At 33.8% G+C, this 17506-nt stretch overlaps 4 protein-coding genes across 7 annotated transcripts; all 4 read left to right on the forward strand.

The window, feature by feature from the left end:
• The first annotated feature begins 303 nt into the window (after window positions 1-303).
• Window positions 304-2939, forward strand: LOC134274607 (leucine-rich repeat-containing protein let-4-like). Its single transcript, XM_062756881.1, has 2 exons — window positions 304-383; window positions 1500-2939. The coding sequence occupies exons 1-2, from the start codon at window positions 357-359 to the stop codon at window positions 2838-2840; spliced, it is 1368 nt and encodes a 455-aa protein (XP_062612865.1). The 5' UTR covers window positions 304-356; the 3' UTR covers window positions 2841-2939.
• A 598-nt stretch (window positions 2940-3537) lies between these two features.
• Window positions 3538-6132, forward strand: LOC134274608 (uncharacterized). Its single transcript, XM_062756883.1, has 2 exons — window positions 3538-3667; window positions 5192-6132. Exons 1-2 carry the CDS (start codon window positions 3622-3624, stop codon window positions 5980-5982), a joined length of 837 nt encoding a protein of 278 aa, XP_062612867.1. The 5' UTR covers window positions 3538-3621; the 3' UTR covers window positions 5983-6132.
• A 1302-nt stretch (window positions 6133-7434) lies between these two features.
• Window positions 7435-11112, forward strand: LOC134274609 (uncharacterized). 3 transcript variants are annotated; one of them, XM_062756885.1, is made up of 7 exons: window positions 7435-7581; window positions 7779-7848; window positions 8257-8391; window positions 9684-9797; window positions 9981-10301; window positions 10465-10746; window positions 10891-11112. In XM_062756885.1, the coding sequence occupies exons 2-7, from the start codon at window positions 7788-7790 to the stop codon at window positions 11070-11072; spliced, it is 1095 nt and encodes a 364-aa protein (XP_062612869.1). In that variant the 5' UTR covers window positions 7435-7581; window positions 7779-7787; the 3' UTR covers window positions 11073-11112. The 3 variants fall into 3 exon arrangements, with proteins under 3 accessions (XP_062612869.1, XP_062612868.1, XP_062612870.1); XM_062756884.1 differs by having other exon boundaries at window positions 7435-7577; XM_062756886.1 differs by having other exon boundaries at window positions 7435-7572.
• Window positions 11113-11857: 745 nt separating this feature from the next.
• LOC134274610 (antistasin-like) lies at window positions 11858-16649 on the forward strand. Of its 2 annotated transcripts, none has more exons than XM_062756888.1 (7): window positions 11858-11956; window positions 12915-13046; window positions 14627-14830; window positions 15202-15387; window positions 15619-15798; window positions 16006-16188; window positions 16478-16649. In XM_062756888.1, the coding sequence occupies exons 1-6, from the start codon at window positions 11896-11898 to the stop codon at window positions 16185-16187; spliced, it is 945 nt and encodes a 314-aa protein (XP_062612872.1). In that variant the 5' UTR covers window positions 11858-11895; the 3' UTR covers window position 16188; window positions 16478-16649. The 2 variants fall into 2 exon arrangements, with proteins under 2 accessions (XP_062612872.1, XP_062612871.1); XM_062756887.1 differs by having other exon boundaries at window positions 16006-16182.
• The last annotated feature ends 857 nt before the right edge of the window (window positions 16650-17506 follow it).

Raw genomic sequence — 17506 nt, forward strand, 5'->3', positions numbered from 1 at the left:
GTTTAAAGGCTTTGAGACCCAGACAATGATAAGATAACCCTACAAGTAAATACTTTGTACTTACAATAGGTAAGTAGGTTATATAGACTAAAAGAATTTATAAAATAACTAAGTAATTGTTTTGTTTCAAATGAATGAACATCAAAATACGGTAATTTCTCTTTCTCTCTCTCTCTCTCTCTCTGCTAGTTTTAATTTGTAAGTCAATTAGAAGCAAATTTGAAACAAAGGCAGACTGAGATAGTTCGCTCCAAGATCTATTTTAACAGTTTCTTTCAGAATGATGATGATACAACTTTAGATAATTGTTATTTAATTTTTTTTCAGAAAAGTTTTTTAACAGTGAATTAGGGAAAATGAAAAGTTTTACGTCTTTGATTCAGGTGAGCCTTTCAAGCTTAACATTCGATAGAAATGGGGATATATTGTCCTATTTCTTTTAGTTTCAATAATATACTTCTCTTTTCTTCGTTCTTAAAATAAAGGGGTGAGGTGAAATAATAAAGATGTCATAAGACCTTCTTTCTAATCGTGGATTTCAATCTACTTGTCACAAAATACAATGTATATCGAAATTGGCTTTATTCATTCCGATACGTAATTTTACGTTAGGAAAAACTTTGATCCGCATATCATGATCAGTGAGTCATTAATTCTTTTACTTGTATGTATGTATACAGTGCATTCTCTATATACTACAGTGATGTACCGGTATGTGTTTTTGAGTGCTATTATGCTGTTGATCAAAGAAAAAAGACTTGGGCTGACTAAAGTGTGTCCGTCTTTTAGTGTAAATTTCACCTTGTTTACCATTCTGGTTTGGTCATTTTGTACCATGTACTAATAAAATGTTTAGTAAAAACCATCAAGACCATTAATTTAAAAAATCAGAAGTTTGTAAAAGCATGTTTAATCTGGTAGTAACATATTTATCTACACAAAGGTACATGTATTGTGATTTGTTGAACCTTGTCTTCTTTTTAACCTTTACCCAGAAATGTGTAAAATACATTAAAGCTTAATTATAAAGAGCCTTGCATATTTTACTCAATGTATTATGACTTTATCACATGTATATTTAAAACTTATTACATGTATATCAAAGTGACAAATCTAAAATGGGTTTGAAAATGTGCTTTAACTTATAAGAGCATTGGGGGGAGGGGGGTCACTGTCATTTTAATTATTTACACACAGAATTGATGACAGATTTTCCCCTTATTTTCTGATCCCCACATGGAGAACTTGGCAGATGTGACTGGTCGGCATGGGATGCTCAATCCCCCATTGCACCTAGTTCCACCTTTGATCCGTGTTTGCTCTGCTCCTATTTTGTATTGTTTTATGGACTTTTGAGCTTGAATACAGTTCGTTGCATGTATTTTCATATGTTTCATCTATGAAATTAAAACTAAATGGTGATGCAACATGTGAAAAATAAAAAAAAATGTGTTGATGTGAAAAAAAAATTAACGTTTATTTCACGATTTCCTTTTCAGATACCATTATTTGTACTTGTCGCCAGTTTTTGTATGGCAGAGGGCTTCCTTTTGCCTGGAGACGTGTGTCCATTCAACCAAAAATGCACGTGTACATTTAATCGCATAGACTGCAGTTATCGCTACCTGACCGAAGTGATGAACTTTACCTCTTACAATCAGCGCGCTGATTACGTTGGACTCAATCACAACTTTATAACGAGCATTCAGTCAAACTCTTTCTCCACCCTCTTTTCCGCGTCATCTAGACGCATTCTCATCCGGTTGGATTATAATAGAATTGACAGTGTGGATGTTGACGCGTTTGCGGGTATGCCTAGTAATGTTACTGTGGTTGTCTACTTGAACGACAACAATCTAAAAACGATACCGCCAGCTCTTGAGAAAATATCTGGATTGTCTTCTCTTTACGTTCAAAACAATCCCCTAACTAATATAGACGTACTGACAACCATCGGACCTGCTTTAAGTGTGTTGAGTTTAAGTTTGAAAAATTTCCAAACCTGGCCGACACAGTTCCAAAATTTGACACATATAGTTCATTTGACATTGGACGAAATTCCTTTCAAAAATCTAAGTAGTGATGCATTGAAAAATGTGGACAGTCTGACCTCGCTCACTATATCAAACTCAGAATTAGAACACGTGCCGGAGGCAATATGTGTACTGAAAGATATGCAGTTATTTTATTTTATTAAGAATAAGAAACTGAATCAGGACCGAAAACCATTGGTGCCGTGTCCAGGATACGTGCTGAATTACGTCTCATTTGTTGATATGAGCGAAAACGAGCTGAGTGCTTTCCCAAATGTATTCGATACGTTTCCTTCAGTAAAACGACTCCAGTTGATCGGTAATAAAATCCATTACATCGAAGCTGACGTCATTCCCCATCACCCAATGGTGGAGAGACTTTACCTGGACGGAAACCGAATGAAGCGAATTCCGGGAAAACTCACTCAGTTCTCGGCTTTAAAACAATTATTTTTATCAAACAATGACATTTCGACCGTCGAAGACTGTGATTTAGCAGGACTAAGGCAACTTGATCAATTGTATCTTAACAATAACCCGGTGGAGTATGTATCCAAGACTGCACTCGTTGACGCACATCTACTTCAACGCCTAGAACTAGGAAATACTAATTTGCGTAAAATACCGGAAGCACTTTCACCTCTCACAAAACTCTCGTATTTGAACCTAACCGGAAGTCCAATAGAATGTGACTGCTCCATGAAATTTCTTAGATCCGCCCTTCCACTGGATGTCCAGGGCACCTGTACTTCATCTTCTCAAACAATCAACGAATATATTGCCAGCTCTGCTGGGTCATGTCCATAATAACTGTCGGCATATGTTACAATGGTCAACATCAATCATTATGGTTTTGAATTTATCCAATTGTAAATTACGGAGTAATGAATTCACATTGTGCTGAAAACAATTCATTTACATTCAATGTTTTTATTTTTTATTTATTTTGAAGATTGTGTATTGGAATTATTTTAAACAGCATTTTCTTTTCTTCAATTCTTTGAAGTGTAAAATAAAAATCATAAGTCCTTGAAGATACGAGAGACTTCCTCGTTTTGACTCCTCATTCTTGTTTTTGACTGATTTTGAGTGATTGTCAAGAATTATTGATGCTAAAAAAACTGAAGCAAAATAATTCCATATGATAAATATACATGTAAGATATATCGTATAAGATTCATACAAAATATATCATTCAAAATGTTACAGTATGAAGGTGGATTGTGATGGATTATTGTTAATTTTGAGCATCTCAATGCACTTGGTAATTTATCATAAATTTAAAATAAAAAAGGAAGAAAAACAAATACAAAACATTGGTATAAACCGTAGCCATCGTTCTTCTATCCTTTCCGGTCACATATATTTGAAATATGTTTGGAAAGAATGCATATAATGAATGTGTCCGGCATCATTTGAATGTACTTGCTTTCAATTTGAATGCACTTTATATGGGACAGACTGTTATACGTAAAAAAGGTGACAAGATCTCTGAAGCGTGACGCCTTTTCCACAGGTGATGATGACAGACTACTGTTGATTTTAATCTGTTCTCTGCTCTACCGTGCGAGGTGACGACAGAACCAACATGTCGAAAATATTCTGTAGAAGGATTTCTATTATTTTCTTAGTCGGTAAGATTTCATATTATTGTTTGAAATTATTTTTTTAAAAGGACACATATTGCAAAGAATTTGTGCTTTTGTTGACAATTTGAATAGAAAAGTTAAAGATTTCTGTGTATTAATCAAGAATTATATAGTGTTAATAAATTTTAGGGCATGTCAAGTTCGCATCACCTACATGTTAAAAAAACGCACCAAATTTTGAAGTTGTCCGCTTAAATCTTCATATTTTTTATCTTTTTTTTCTAGGATTCAGGCTTGGATCCAGGAATTTTTTCCAAGGGGGAGGGAGGGGGGCTCAATCCTAGTCAAAGATTTTCGGACCAAAAAGTATCCTGACAAGCAAAAAAAAATATCCCCCAAACAAACAAACAAAACAAAGCAACGTAAATTTCTTCCCAAACTTAAAAAACCTATTTCGTGTGTGTGTGAGGGGGTGGGGGTGGAGGGTAGTCGTCTTTGATTTTTAAGCCTCAGACTTATGACTTTCCATACCCTTTTCACATAAATCTGCTTTTTCAGGGAAGGGTCCGTATTTTCGGGGGTGGGGGGAGGTCAGTTTAATTTGATTTAGTACAAACATTTATTGGGAGGTCAACATTACCGCTACATTGCCAAAAATTTCAACTCATTACCGCTACATTTATTAACCCTGCAAATTCCCCCCCCCCCTTGATCCGCACATGTAATATTTTATTCGCTATAATATTTTCTTATTCAAAATTCAATTTTCGGAAAACAAGATTTCTGTCATTTATACATTTTTGTATTACCTCATTTAGTGGGTCACAGGTAAGGTTTTGGAACACCTAATTGTGTGGTTACACTGTTAAATAGGATACATATACATATAGGAGTGTTTTTACTTCTTTGCTCAAAAAAAAGGAAAAATTAATAGGAAATTAAACAAAATAAAAAAAAATTGAGGCGTTTTTCCCTTAAATTGTTGAAATCCAATGGGCACTGCCGTGAACAAGTGTGCTTGAGAATCTTTACACAGCTGACAATTTGTAACCATTATCATCCTACATAATATTTTTAATGACTCGTGACCCTCTGTGTTTAGATAATTCTTTTCAAAAGAGGAAAGGTGCTAAATTTTAACAGACAGTTTAAAGATAATTTTTTTTTAAAAAGTTTTTTAATAAATATTTCATTTGAATCTAAAGTATTTGTGTGGTGCAGAGTTTGACATGAATATTTCAACTACAATGAGGTCATAATTTTTCTCCCAAATAACGCACTAAAATATCATATGATAAATTCATTGAAAAAATTGTGATTTTTTAAGAATTTTTTTGGTAGAAAAATGAGCATTAGGATATAGTCATAATCTTAAAAAAATCATCTCAACAATAGCAACAGAATCTTTTCTAAACTGTTACTGCTACTGTTACTGTTAATTATAAGAAATGATTTTTGAAAAAATCTTTCTTTACAGGGATAGCTTTGTTTTAATTGGTCATTACCATGTATAAAAAAGCTCTTGAAAACTATTTTGTTTAACACATTTTACTTTTTTTTCTTTTTTAGCAATAGTTATAAATCACGTGACTTCTCAGTTTACGAGTTCTCGTATTGGATCCTCTAGACGCGACTCTACGAGACCTGTATTCTCATTTGCCGGAAATTCCGAGACGGCTGACCAATCGAGACGAGAAATCACAGGCGAAACTTCATTTGGAGGAAGACAAACCTGGCGCGGAAATACTCAGAATATGAGAACTGGCTTTCCAGAGAACAACTGGAATAGAAACGAAAACACTGCAGACAGAAGGACTGTAAATTTTGTCAATGTGCAATCAAACCGTGGAGATCAGATAGACAGGACGCCTAGCAGATTTAGTGCCAACAACATAAAACGAGATGCAATGTCTGTTATTGAGTTGAACAACGAGCGCATACGTAGATTAGAAGCTGATAGAAGAAGAATAATTGAACAAAATATTCGAGAAAAATACCAAAAGAACGATTTCTTGAATACACGAGGTTTGATTTCCGGTGTACGTCTCCCAACGAGATCTCAAATCATGTCACGTGACTCAACACGATCCAATCAAAATCAAGCATTCATGTCACCCGACTCCCCATCTTCGAATCAAAATAGACAAACAGCGTTTGCTAGGCGGAATTCTCCTCGGCCTGTCGTAACACTCGATTCAAGTCCCCCGAGTGACCGAGACACGGCACGTTCTAGGATGTCAACTGACCGCCAGTCCGCACGTGATCAGCTGGAGAGAGTTTCCGTGCCGAGGTCAGAGGGAGCAAATAATTACCTCAAACAGCTACTGTACAGAATCCTAAATAGAGTGGACAAAAATTGATTTGTTTTAAACTTTACTCCGTGTTTATTTATATTTTAAGTTTTGTCCTGTGAAACCGTTGAAGAAATTTTAATGATACTTGTATATATGTACCTGCATGTATCTATGCTCAAACTTTTGTAAAATGAACAATGAATTATTATCAATGTCCTTAAATTGTTTCTTTATTTTTTTTAAGTTGGACGAAACCATTAACCATTGCATTAGAAACGTGGATAAAACATCAGAGTAAACAATCTGTTGTCACTATTACGTAAACATATACATGTCTAGCTGTTGATTGTATGATCATGAATGACTTCAGTTATTAGGTGCACTAATTAAACCGATTGACTACTTATACATGCACCTGTACTTTAAGAGTTCGGTTTGCATCAAATCGATTCGATTAAAAAAAAATAATTGGGAGTCATTCGTACTTGAAAATCAAAGGTAGGCCTACGCACTCGTCCACCCTAAACTGTCTCGAGCTCGCTCTCTAAATAATACATAAATCACCTTCTTCCTAGATACCTTGAAGAAAAACCAATATCTTTATTATTGGTTATATATCGAGTATTTTTATAAACATAAATAAAATCATATTTGTCATTGTTCTCCCTCTCTCATCTTTCTTATATAAAATATAAGGATAAAGAACTGTATGACATTTTAAAGCCCTTTTAACCAGTAAACACAGATCGGAAGCAGAGAAAACACAGACTTATAAAATGTTAGAGGTGGGATAACGTGCCATGGAGAAGTGATCATCTCCTGCGGATCGGTCACATCTGCCGTGTGCTCCTTTTCTTGATCAGGAAAAAATCCGAAGACAATTCAATTTCACAAGGTAATGTTATCGACAATAAAACTTAAGCAGTTGACAACCTTGTTTCATCAAATTGTTTATCAATCGCTTTTTTTTAATGGTTCATTCCTAGAGCATGCTCTTTAGTATCGCATTAATGCATTAATTCCATATGCAGGTGATAAGGGTATATTGCTTAATAATTATAAATGGTTGTTCTGTCGAAACATAACTTTAAAGAAAGATACACTATTTATTTCTTTGTTCATTACTTCGGATCTTTCCACTTGTACTTGCGAGAACTTTGCAAGTACCTGCGACTGTATGTTTGCAGACAATTCATTCTGAATTATTCCTCTATCAAAAACGATAATAATTACATGATCATAATAATAACCAAATTTGCAACACTGTTTTGCTTAAATAATTAATAATTATCTTGCAAAAAAGGACTTCTGTTTAAAAATAACCCTTGTGATCTACAGTAGGAATACTGAAAAATAAGATTATATGTTTATGTTTATATCATTATGTCAATTGCTATTTTAAATTTTATTTTCCTTCGATTTCCATTCACGTAGTATCCTTATCATTTGGGGTCCAAAATAAGTAACATTGTCCGTAGATGCCATTTGACTTAAAGGCACATATCCCCACGATTAGTAAACTGTATTTAAAACTGAGAGTAATCCTATGAACGGATTATAGAGCGTCCTTATCGCCGACATTAGCAGGTGCGAGCTACTTCATTCACGTCATCTTCAAAGGTCATGACCCAATAATAGGTACATTATCTACCGGAAGTAACGTAAGTATGTTATTTAGAACTTGTTAACTTTCTTTGCTCTTAATAAAAATTCAATTTTTCGAGAAAAAAAGATATCTGAAATCGATCTTCTTTTGTTTGACTGTTTGAATAGAAATCAAATGAAATTCTCGATTTGTAAATGATTCCACGAGAACTGCAATTTACTAACTAAAATTGTTGATGTATATGTTTTTTGGGCAGGGCAAAATAATGAAGGCAGCTTTCATTTTCACAATTTTCCTCCTTTTTCATAGCGAACTAAATGCTCAAGGTAAGTTTATAATGTTTAAAAGATAAAGTTAATCATAGTGTTTCAAAAATTAATAAAAGTTAATTTGAATGGTTGCTCTTTGGATAGATATATAATTCACGCGTAAAGTGCATGCAATTTTAACAATCTAAATTTTGCACTGTAACGCGTAATGAAAAATAATATATGCGTCTTGTCTTGTATGTGTTACAGTGCAACAGTACAAATAGTCATAATTTTATGCTTTCCTTTATCACGAGAAACATTGTATTAAATCGAAAAGGAACAAAGATAAAAATGGCAAAAGGAAACAAATGATAAAAATAACACTGCCTGTTTGTACAGAATTTTCCTGATAATAAATTCCTTTGGGGATTTTTTTTTTTTTTTGTTTTTGTTTTTTGTTTTTTTTGTTTTTTGTTTTTACAGCTCAGCTGTTTTTCCAGAAACTCAGGCAAGCATCTAATGGAAGCAGATGTAAATCAGAATCAATATCATGCTTACCCGCCCCGTGGTGTCATACCGTCACAGACGTAAATGGCTGTCATACTTGTGCATGCGATAGTAAGCTTTCATTATAGAAATTTATAGATATTTTTAAATTCAAACGAAGAGACGTTAGAGGATGAGGGGGATTTTTATCACTTTAAAAAGAAACATGGCGTAGCGTAATTTTTCTAAATTTAAAAAATAAACGGACACGTTTCTTGTTAATTTGCCCATTTGACCAGATTCATAATTATCCATACATTGAGAAAACTTTTATCCTCTTCATCGCGACTTAATATTATTATGCATATTAAAATAGTAATTGTTTAGATGAGACCGTAAAAGCCGAGGTCCTGTGTCGTAGTAGGTGCTGGCACGAAAAAGAGTCTTCATTGGTCAATGACCACTTTTGATCGCTTAAATCCGACTTTTAAAAACATTTTCTTGTGAGATCGTCTATTAATTTTTTTGTAAGCAATCTTAAGGCCTGTGGCCGTGAGAGTCGAGCATTGGTCAAAATTTGAAGCTCCTCTCCGACTCGGCAAGCGGTGGCGTCTCCATATGAGTGAAAAATTCACAAGAGGGAAAGTAAACAACAAATAAACAAATAAACAGATACAGAATTTTGAAATTCATTCACCTATATCATCACAATTCTTCGAGAACCTTCAGTACTCTCTTACTAGAACCAACTGCACCTTTAACAGACGGTTGTTTCCAGTTTTATCTAGAACGAGTCATTGGACAAAGTGCATATAACACAAATAAGTCTTATGGGATCGTCCTATTATCAAAAAAGTTCCAAATATAGAATTGAACCTTTATGCAAGATGACATAAGGATAGACAGTGAACGTTGTACGGGCTATTTTCAGATTTTGAACTTGTTTCTACTCTTTGACAAGTATATCTATATGCATTCCAAATGAACTGCATATTCAAGCATAAGCCTAATATGTGCTAAATTGCAACTTCATATTGCACATTCTTTATTGTTTAGTTACATTATTTAAACAGTTGGGTTTTTTTCAATACATTATTCAATAACTGTTAGCAAACGACCTCAACTTTCAATATTAAATTAAACAGGAATGAATGGATGATTTGATTATGTAAATCAATGAATGTATGATTTGAAATATTTGCATCTAATCAACTTTTTGTGTTTTAACATCTGTGTGCGCCTTTTGTCATGTAAATTTCGAATTTACCGAGTGGCAGTAAATACAAAATTTACAACATGACATTTTTGAAGCTTTTGAAACTTTTAGTAAAGATTATCCTTGAAGAATTAAAAAGAACAAAACATATTTGCCAATCTAAAATGTATTAGAACTACATGTTCTTTCAATATTAACCTGAAAACAGGAAGTTTCCGCTACTCCAGGGAGACAACTAATGCAGGCCCACTGAGTCCGTTTTCGGCGTCCATGTTTGGTAAAAATGGCGGCTTTGGTTTTCCTGGTTTTCCAAGCTTCAGTGGTAAATATTTTCTGAATGAAATATTGCGAAATTGGATTATTATTAAGAAGAATTTTATCACCTCATATATACTGAGAATTTTCTAGCAATAAATATCAAACAGTTTCTTCTACATTCAATGTTTCTCTAAATGTAACACATCAACATACTTTTGAGTTTGTACAAAAACTTAAACATCTTAAGGTCAGATGGGACCGATGAACCCTATGGCCGCCATGTTGGGTACAGGAAATTCAATGTCTGGCGCCGGGGGCTCCTTTCCTGGCATGGGAAATTCCCCTATGTCAGGGCAAATGGGATTCCCTGGAGGTATGTCCCCAATGGGAGGATTCATGGGACAAATGAACCCGATGTCAGGGGCGTCGCTAGGACTGGCCAATCAAAAAACGCCTGTTAGTAATCAGACGTCATGTGACCCCGCCCCTTATACATGTCCAGCCCCGCCCCCTTGGTGTCAGCGCATTGTTGATGCAGAGGGATGTACAAAATGTCTCTGTGGAAATGGTAATTATTATAAATATCGTATTTAAGAAATGTTTCTAGTTTATAATATAATAAATATCAAACTATTTAACCTTTTTATCATATCATTACAACTAATGCTATGCAAATAGCAGATAACTGAAAATACATGTAATCGTTTAAATATTTTAATTTTATCACACAGACCTTCAAGCTTATTTTGACAAACTTCAAGGGGTAACAAAAGATATCACAACAGCCACTCCTTCTTCAACTGCCAATCAAACAATTACAACTGTGACGTCACGTGTATCTCCCACAACCGCTTCAACTACAACCACGCCTACCTCAACAATAGCCCCGCCCCTTGGGAAAGCGTGCTTAGCGAACTTTTTCTGTACGCTGGACTGCCGGACTGGATACCAAACCGATTCCACGGGATGTCCACTGTGTTCTTGTAATGGGGACGTTGGCATCGTTACGCAGGGTATACTTTTTTTAGGCTTTTGTCAATGTGTATTTTTTGAAGCAACAATTAACTGTTGATATTTTAAGTACCATATATAGGCATACAAACAATGTATTGCTATTATAAAATAAATACAATGTATTGAAAATAAATTTTATTTAGGTTCACCGATTCCGGATTCGTCTACGACCCAAGTGCCGTTGACTACATTACCCCTTTCTATTTCCGATACACCTGCAGGAATTAATGTAGTCTGTCCTGGAATATTCGACTGCATGAAACAATGTATGAATGGTTACCAAGTAGATGCACAGGGATGTCCACTTTGTCAATGTATTCAATAAAATTTTGAACAAAATTAAATGATATATTTATCTGGTCAATTTGCAGTGATTTTGAACGTAAGGACCATACAAAATTTTGGTTTCGTAGGAATGGGACTTAAAGGACAAAACCTGATCGCAAGTTCTGTAATATGCATTGTATGAGAAAAAGAAAATACTTGCTGTGACAAGCATCTCAACAACGCTTATCTTTATAAAGTAAACAATATTTAATACAATCATATATATCTACTCGATATATCACAGAGTCTAAAAAATTAATAAAATATATAATTTGGTCTTCTTTACCATGTTTTTCGTATCAAGTAATAGATCTCTTCCTTTCTACTAAATTTCATTGCATATTATTTCTTACACCAGATCATTACTTACGACTCACGGTGGATGTGACCAGTCGATAGGATGCTTACCCATGCATCTAAGATCCTAATCTAGATTTTTTGATAGATTGTGTCCTTTACCCTGTTATCGGGTTTAATATTTGTAAGAAGATTTTTTGAATTTTATCACTCTCTATCATCTTCACCTTTTCATTACAAAATTCATTCCAAAATCAAGCTATCCCAACAAGCCTTGCACACACAGAATACTATGCTAAACTTGTGTATGTACGACTATAGTATGTGCTTCAGTATTAATATATGCATAAAATATTCCAAACTCGGGCAAAAAGCAGTAGCATTGCTCCATCTAATACATTGTATTGGAAATCAAATTGTTGATAGTGCAAGCGATACCAAAATTCCAGCTGTCTCGGTCAAGGTCAGATGAGCCATTTTATGAATGAATTTTGTTCTCACGCTGACTGAATCACCAAAAAGGCATGCGGAACCTATCTGTGATTTACCTCGGAGTACTATTTCTGCATGTTACATTTCAGTACGGTAAGACAAATCACTAGCACTTTAAATATTGCAATAAAATCTGAGAAAAAATCTGCAAAATTGCAATTCTACATGCAGGCGGTGTTTAAACGAATATTGCTGAAATAGGTATTCTTTAACTAAAATATAGGGGATTTGTGAATACATGCAGCAAATACAATAAATCAAGATAGCCAAATCCCACACATCATCACTGGCTACACTTCGGGGTTCAATCTGTGTGAGCCCTCTTTGTCGAGGACCCCTTACCAATTTCATTGGGATTTTAAAGGTTGACTTAAAAACAAGAACAAGTGCTTGATTTTTAAAATGACAATCTATAAGGATGGTACATAAATAATATTAACACAACGTGTAACAAAAGAAAAAGCCTCTTTTAAAGTACAGCATTGCCACAAAATCGACCATCTCCCAATCCCTACCAGACAATAACATCCAAAAGATACAATTTTGATCTTTCCTAAATACCGAATTTCTCCCTAGCAGATGAAGGATAAGTAGTTTCTCCATACAGTGTAATGTCATTGCGTTCACAGCACTAGTCGTCCCCCTGTCTTATCTTAGGTCTTTTGGTACTCATTGAAATCTGACAAGAGACCTAAGGGATACTCTCTAGTCATTATTTTGAAATGAAGAATTAAATTCTTATCTAGGCTTTTTTATTACTTTTATTTAATTTAAATTTTACAACGAAGAACAAAGCGCAGATGCATGATTCACATTTTTTACTTTTTGTCATGGTGCATTTGGAAGAAAGTTAGAAGTATTCATTAACACAAATTCGTCCTCTTGTGACTAATTCTAGGTACACCGTTGTGAAAGTAGAAGTGAATTGGTCTTTCAAAGTGTTGGATTTTTCCACTCGCTTTCATACATTCACAATTTTGAGAAAACTGAGAAAATTCTGGCTTCATGGATAAATCTGTTATTTTGTGGTTGTGCATGTTGTTGATTTCAGGCGGAAGTGATGGATTTTTAATGTGTTCTCTGACGTCATATATGCCAATGTTTTGTTCACTACAATGTCCCAATGGGTATGCCAAAGATAGTTCTGGGTGCACTACATGTAAATGCGCAACGCCCAACCAAGGTGAGTGAACCGTCAAATTTTAGAGGACCTAGCGTTTCTATTTATAGATTTACATAAACAATTATTAAACGCGAGGCTTTGTTCGTTAAAAATATTGCTGTTTTTTTAAATAAAAATCAATGATCGAATGCACATTGAATGGGTTACAATTTTAATATTTGTTTTAATATGAAATTGCCTTGCCTTTCACACATAAATGGTAAAAATACATAAATAATTTTTTTTTCCATTAGAAAATAAGTAAATAAAAATACCAATAATGTGATTATTAACTAAGTGGAAAAAAGTCTTAAATTAACAACTTTATCAATTGACACTAATATTATTTCTTGTACTTTTAGTACGCGTAAGATCATTATTATTTGATGCAATCTCAGCATTCATTTTAATCATCCGTATACACACTATTATGCACACATTCAAGAGAAATAAATTTAATTGTTCATTTTTTGGGCTATTTATTAAACAACTTTTTCAAACATATTAGGTCCATATTTATTTATTTGTTTACATTTGTCGTTTGAGATTCTTTTAATATGCCCAACTAAATAATAAAGTCGTTTTACCTTAATAATACCATTTCCATTCGACGATAAGTACATTTTTCTTTAAATATATTTTCTGATACAAATCCAGATACATGTTACATGTATTCACGTAATCAATGATATATTTATAAACTGTAAATGACACTACACACAAGATTTAAATGCCATCTTTAAGTGAAGGTGGTTATATATCAGTCTGAATCGAAAAGGGGGTATATTCAGTTTGTTTGTTTGTGTGTTTGTTTGTTTTGTTTTTTTTATCACGGAATCAGAACCTTTTTTTTTTTAAACATAAAATGGCATTATCTAAGAAACTTCACCACAGGAAAGGGATGTCTAATAATTTCACATCATATTAAAATTTTTTTTTTAAAAAATGACTGAAATGAAAAGTTCAAAAATTGATTGTAGACACACGTAGCTATGGGCACTTTCTACATCTTAGCTACCCATGTTCTTGTTTCAGTGTTTCTTTTTTCCTTGTTGTTTTCTTGTAATGTCCGCCCTCACCTGGCGAGGATGGGCAGAAAAATGATATCAGCTGGTCAGTTACTATTGACCTCATTCTTCTATCAATAATCACTCTACATTTAGAATCAAGGCCACACTTATATATATATATATACTTAGATATTTATAGAAATGCAATGTCCTTGGTGTAATTTTAGTATAGTTTTAGTATTTAGGTGACCCATTTGCAAAGCTAGATGCTACATAAAATTAAATTCCAAAAGGCATACAAAACCTGTACATTTTAAAGAAAAATAAGAATAATAAAATCAAATTTTCTAAAAGATTTGCAATTCGCATAAATTATTTATCTTGCATGTAAGCATTATTTTTTTCTCTCTTGCATATTGACCTAATTTACCTTGCATATAGAAAAATGTAACCTGCGAAAATAATGATGTCATAAAATTTCAATGTATGCACACATTTTCTTTCACGATAATTGCTGCCTGCTATAACAAAAAAAAATATTGTAGCTCTGAAGTAAAACGCATATTAACAAAAAGTTTATTTTTGGTTTAGATTCTGCCGCAATGACCCAATCCCAGAGTTCCCAAGCAAATTCCCAAAGTATTTCCGGTTCTCATGCAAATCCTCAAAGTATTTCCGGCTACGCACATCCGTGTTTACCTCATCAACAGTTCTGTCCCCTGAATTGCCCAGAAGGATTCGTGACCGGAAATGGAGGCTGCCAATTCTGTATATGTTATCAAAGCAACATAACTGGTACAAAACTTAGACTTACAGTGTAATTGTTAAATTTATACGACAGTGTTTCTTGATAGAACGGGAAATTATTATACCGTTGAAAGAAAGATAGTAAATCAGATATAAAGTTTTTTTTCAAAATAGATTCCTAGTAATAAATGATTTTTTTTGAAACGAAGAATTCATTCTATATTTTATTTTGCCACGTTATGAATACATAGAACACATAATCATGTAGTATTAGTGTCAATATCGTTATTTTCATTTTTTTAAGAGAAAAAGAAACATTACAAGCATTTTTTCTCCTAATTTGTCAAGAAGCTCGTGAGGTTCCATTAATGGCAAGTAATAATTGTCATTTTTTTTTTCAAAATTTATTTGGATTTCAGATTCAGTGACAACACAACCACCCGTAACTACCACCCTCAGCCACATTAAAGTCCACATGAGTAACCCCTGTATCCGAAATCAGACTATTTGTGACAAGTACTGCGCGGAAGGATATCTGCTAGGACCGGATGACTGCCAATACTGTCTGTGTAGGAATCTCATCCCCGGAATCGTATACACTAAAGGCATACAACCCACATTCTGACTCCAGGATTTCTAATGACTGTTTTATCGCAGTTAACTATTTGTTGTCAGCTTTTTTTCTCTAAATCGGCACTATTCTATTATTTCTGTAGTTTTTAGAATAAGAATTTATCCAGAAGGGTTTTTTTTCAATTATAAACATACAAATAACTCCATACAGACAGGTAAACAGTGTAGTTTTGATTGTTTAAAGCATGAATGTTTGATTTTAGCGCCAACTACAACACCGTCCTCAGAAACGACAACTCTGGCATACTACCTACCTAATCCTTGTCAGTCAGGGCAACATGTGTGTACAGCCCACTGTGAGTACGGATACATCCTAGGCCCGGGGAATTGTCAGTACTGCATGTGTGGCGCCAAAACCACTCCCGTCACAAAAGCCATACCAGGTAAATAAAAACGATGACTGCTTTAAAAGGTTGCAAATACAATGTGTAACCAACGTAAAATTTATTGCATCCTTATTCTTTTGTGGGGCCCTAAAGCTAAATAATACAATTCATTATGAAGAATAATAAGTACAGATTGTAAAATTAAGTGACGGTATTTGTTCAAACCTTCTGTGCAGCGGTTAGCTTTTCTCTTTACTGCTTTAGGTGTAAACCCAGCAGGAAGTGATATAGCGCCAGCTACAACCCCATTTCCTTCCGGTCACATGGATAACGAATGCGCCATTGCGTTTACAATTTGTCAAATAAAATGTAAACACGGATTTCTGGCCGATACCGTGGACTGCAGACGCTGTGTGTGCAAGGATGCCATATACAAAGCCGGTTAGTGTATGTATTGAATGATTTATCTTTGTTTTGTTTTAAATAAAAACATAAGCCTATATGTAAATACTTGTCAAAAGAACATCCAGGATAATATTGAATTTCAATAGATTTAATCAAAAGTTACGGTATTCAGACATCTTAAAATAATTTCATTTTTAATTTACTGATGTAAAATTTAAACTCGTGCCATTAGTAAACTAATTATAAAAATATGTAAGATAAAACTAATGATATTAAAACAAATTATATCTCCGTTGCGGTATCATCAACAATTATCTGTTTGTCATTTTAGCGGGAATTAACGAGGCGGACGAACCCGATATTAAGCTTCTGAACCCATGTGTTCAAGGACTGGACGTCTGTAACGTCTTCTGTTACCATGGCTACCTACGTGGACCACGTGATTGTCAGTACTGCGCGTGTCAGTTTGTAAAAAACGTATAATAAACTTAGGATAAAGTTTGTTTTGTTGTTTAATATAATTTCGTATTTAAGTTGTGGCTTGGTAAAATTTTAATTGAATGATTAAATTTTCTTTTTGGAAATCGCCAATAAATTAAATTTGTATGACATGCGCAAACAGCGGGCAGTTATTGTACTACATGTAACACCGCCAATGAAATTGGTAAGATGATTTAAAAATACATGTAATGTGCATATATATTAAGCAAAAGGATTCAAAGAGTATTGAGAAAGACAATACGTGTGTTAAACAGGTGCTAGATGAATGAGTACATTATCAATCGCTAAAATCACGAGAGTCGGAATTTCTTTATTCATAAAAAATTATTTGGAAAATATTATTATACAGTGTATCTTCAATTGAAAAAAATATATACTAGTATTAAAGGTGCATGGACACAGCTTCAACTGATTTTTAAAAACCAATTTTAATGTTTACAATTCCTAACTAGTGCATTATATGATGATCAGCAAAACTTTTGTCATTTGTTGATGAAAACGAGATACAGAACTTAAAGGGGCAATGACACAGTTTTAACTGAATTTTTAAACCGATTTTAATGCTTACTATACCTAATTAAGACATCATCAAATGATCAGCAAAAATTTGAACATCATTTATTGATAAACAAACAAGATACAGAACTTAAAGTTCTTCAAAATGTAAAGGGCTCGTGCCTTGTTTTTGTTTACATATAGAAATATTTTATTTATAGCAAAATGAAATTTAGCAAATCACTAGAAACTGTCTATATGTAATAAGAATTAACTTCTTTATTGGAACTATCTGCTTTGAATGAACATTTATTAGTATATTAATCTATGTAAACGAAACATGACACGGACCTTGTTTACATAA

The sequence above is a fragment of the Saccostrea cucullata genome, unplaced genomic scaffold (genome assembly GCF_032062105.1).
Source record: "Saccostrea cucullata isolate Sc308-1 unplaced genomic scaffold, CSIRO_AGI_Scuc_v1 ctg132, whole genome shotgun sequence".
Lineage (NCBI taxonomy): Eukaryota > Metazoa > Mollusca > Bivalvia > Ostreida > Ostreidae > Saccostrea > Saccostrea cuccullata.

Bases quoted from the DNA above. Each gene is read 5' to 3' on its own strand.
- LOC134274607 (XM_062756881.1), top strand. From the start codon at position 357: ATGAAAAGTTTTACGTCTTTGATTCAG. The intron at 384-1,499 runs GTGAGCCTTTCA...TTTCCTTTTCAG, and splicing joins GTTTTACGTCTTTGATTCAG to ATACCATTATTTGTACTTGT.
- LOC134274608 (XM_062756883.1), top strand. From the start codon at position 3,622: ATGTCGAAAATATTCTGTAGAAGGATTTCTATTATTTTCTTAGTCG. The intron at 3,668-5,191 runs GTAAGATTTCAT...TTTCTTTTTTAG, and splicing joins TTCTATTATTTTCTTAGTCG to CAATAGTTATAAATCACGTG.
- LOC134274609 (XM_062756885.1), top strand. From the start codon at position 7,788: ATGAAGGCAGCTTTCATTTTCACAATTTTCCTCCTTTTTCATAGCGAA. The intron at 10,302-10,464 runs GTAATTATTATA...TTTATCACACAG, and splicing joins AAAATGTCTCTGTGGAAATG to ACCTTCAAGCTTATTTTGAC. The intron at 10,747-10,890 runs GTATACTTTTTT...AATTTTATTTAG, and splicing joins CGTTGGCATCGTTACGCAGG to GTTCACCGATTCCGGATTCG.
- LOC134274610 (XM_062756887.1), top strand. From the start codon at position 11,896: ATGCGGAACCTATCTGTGATTTACCTCGGAGTACTATTTCTGCATGTT. The intron at 15,388-15,618 runs GCATACAACCCA...GTTTGATTTTAG, and splicing joins CGGAATCGTATACACTAAAG to CGCCAACTACAACACCGTCC. The intron at 16,183-16,477 runs GTTAGTGTATGT...TTGTCATTTTAG, and splicing joins GGATGCCATATACAAAGCCG to CGGGAATTAACGAGGCGGAC.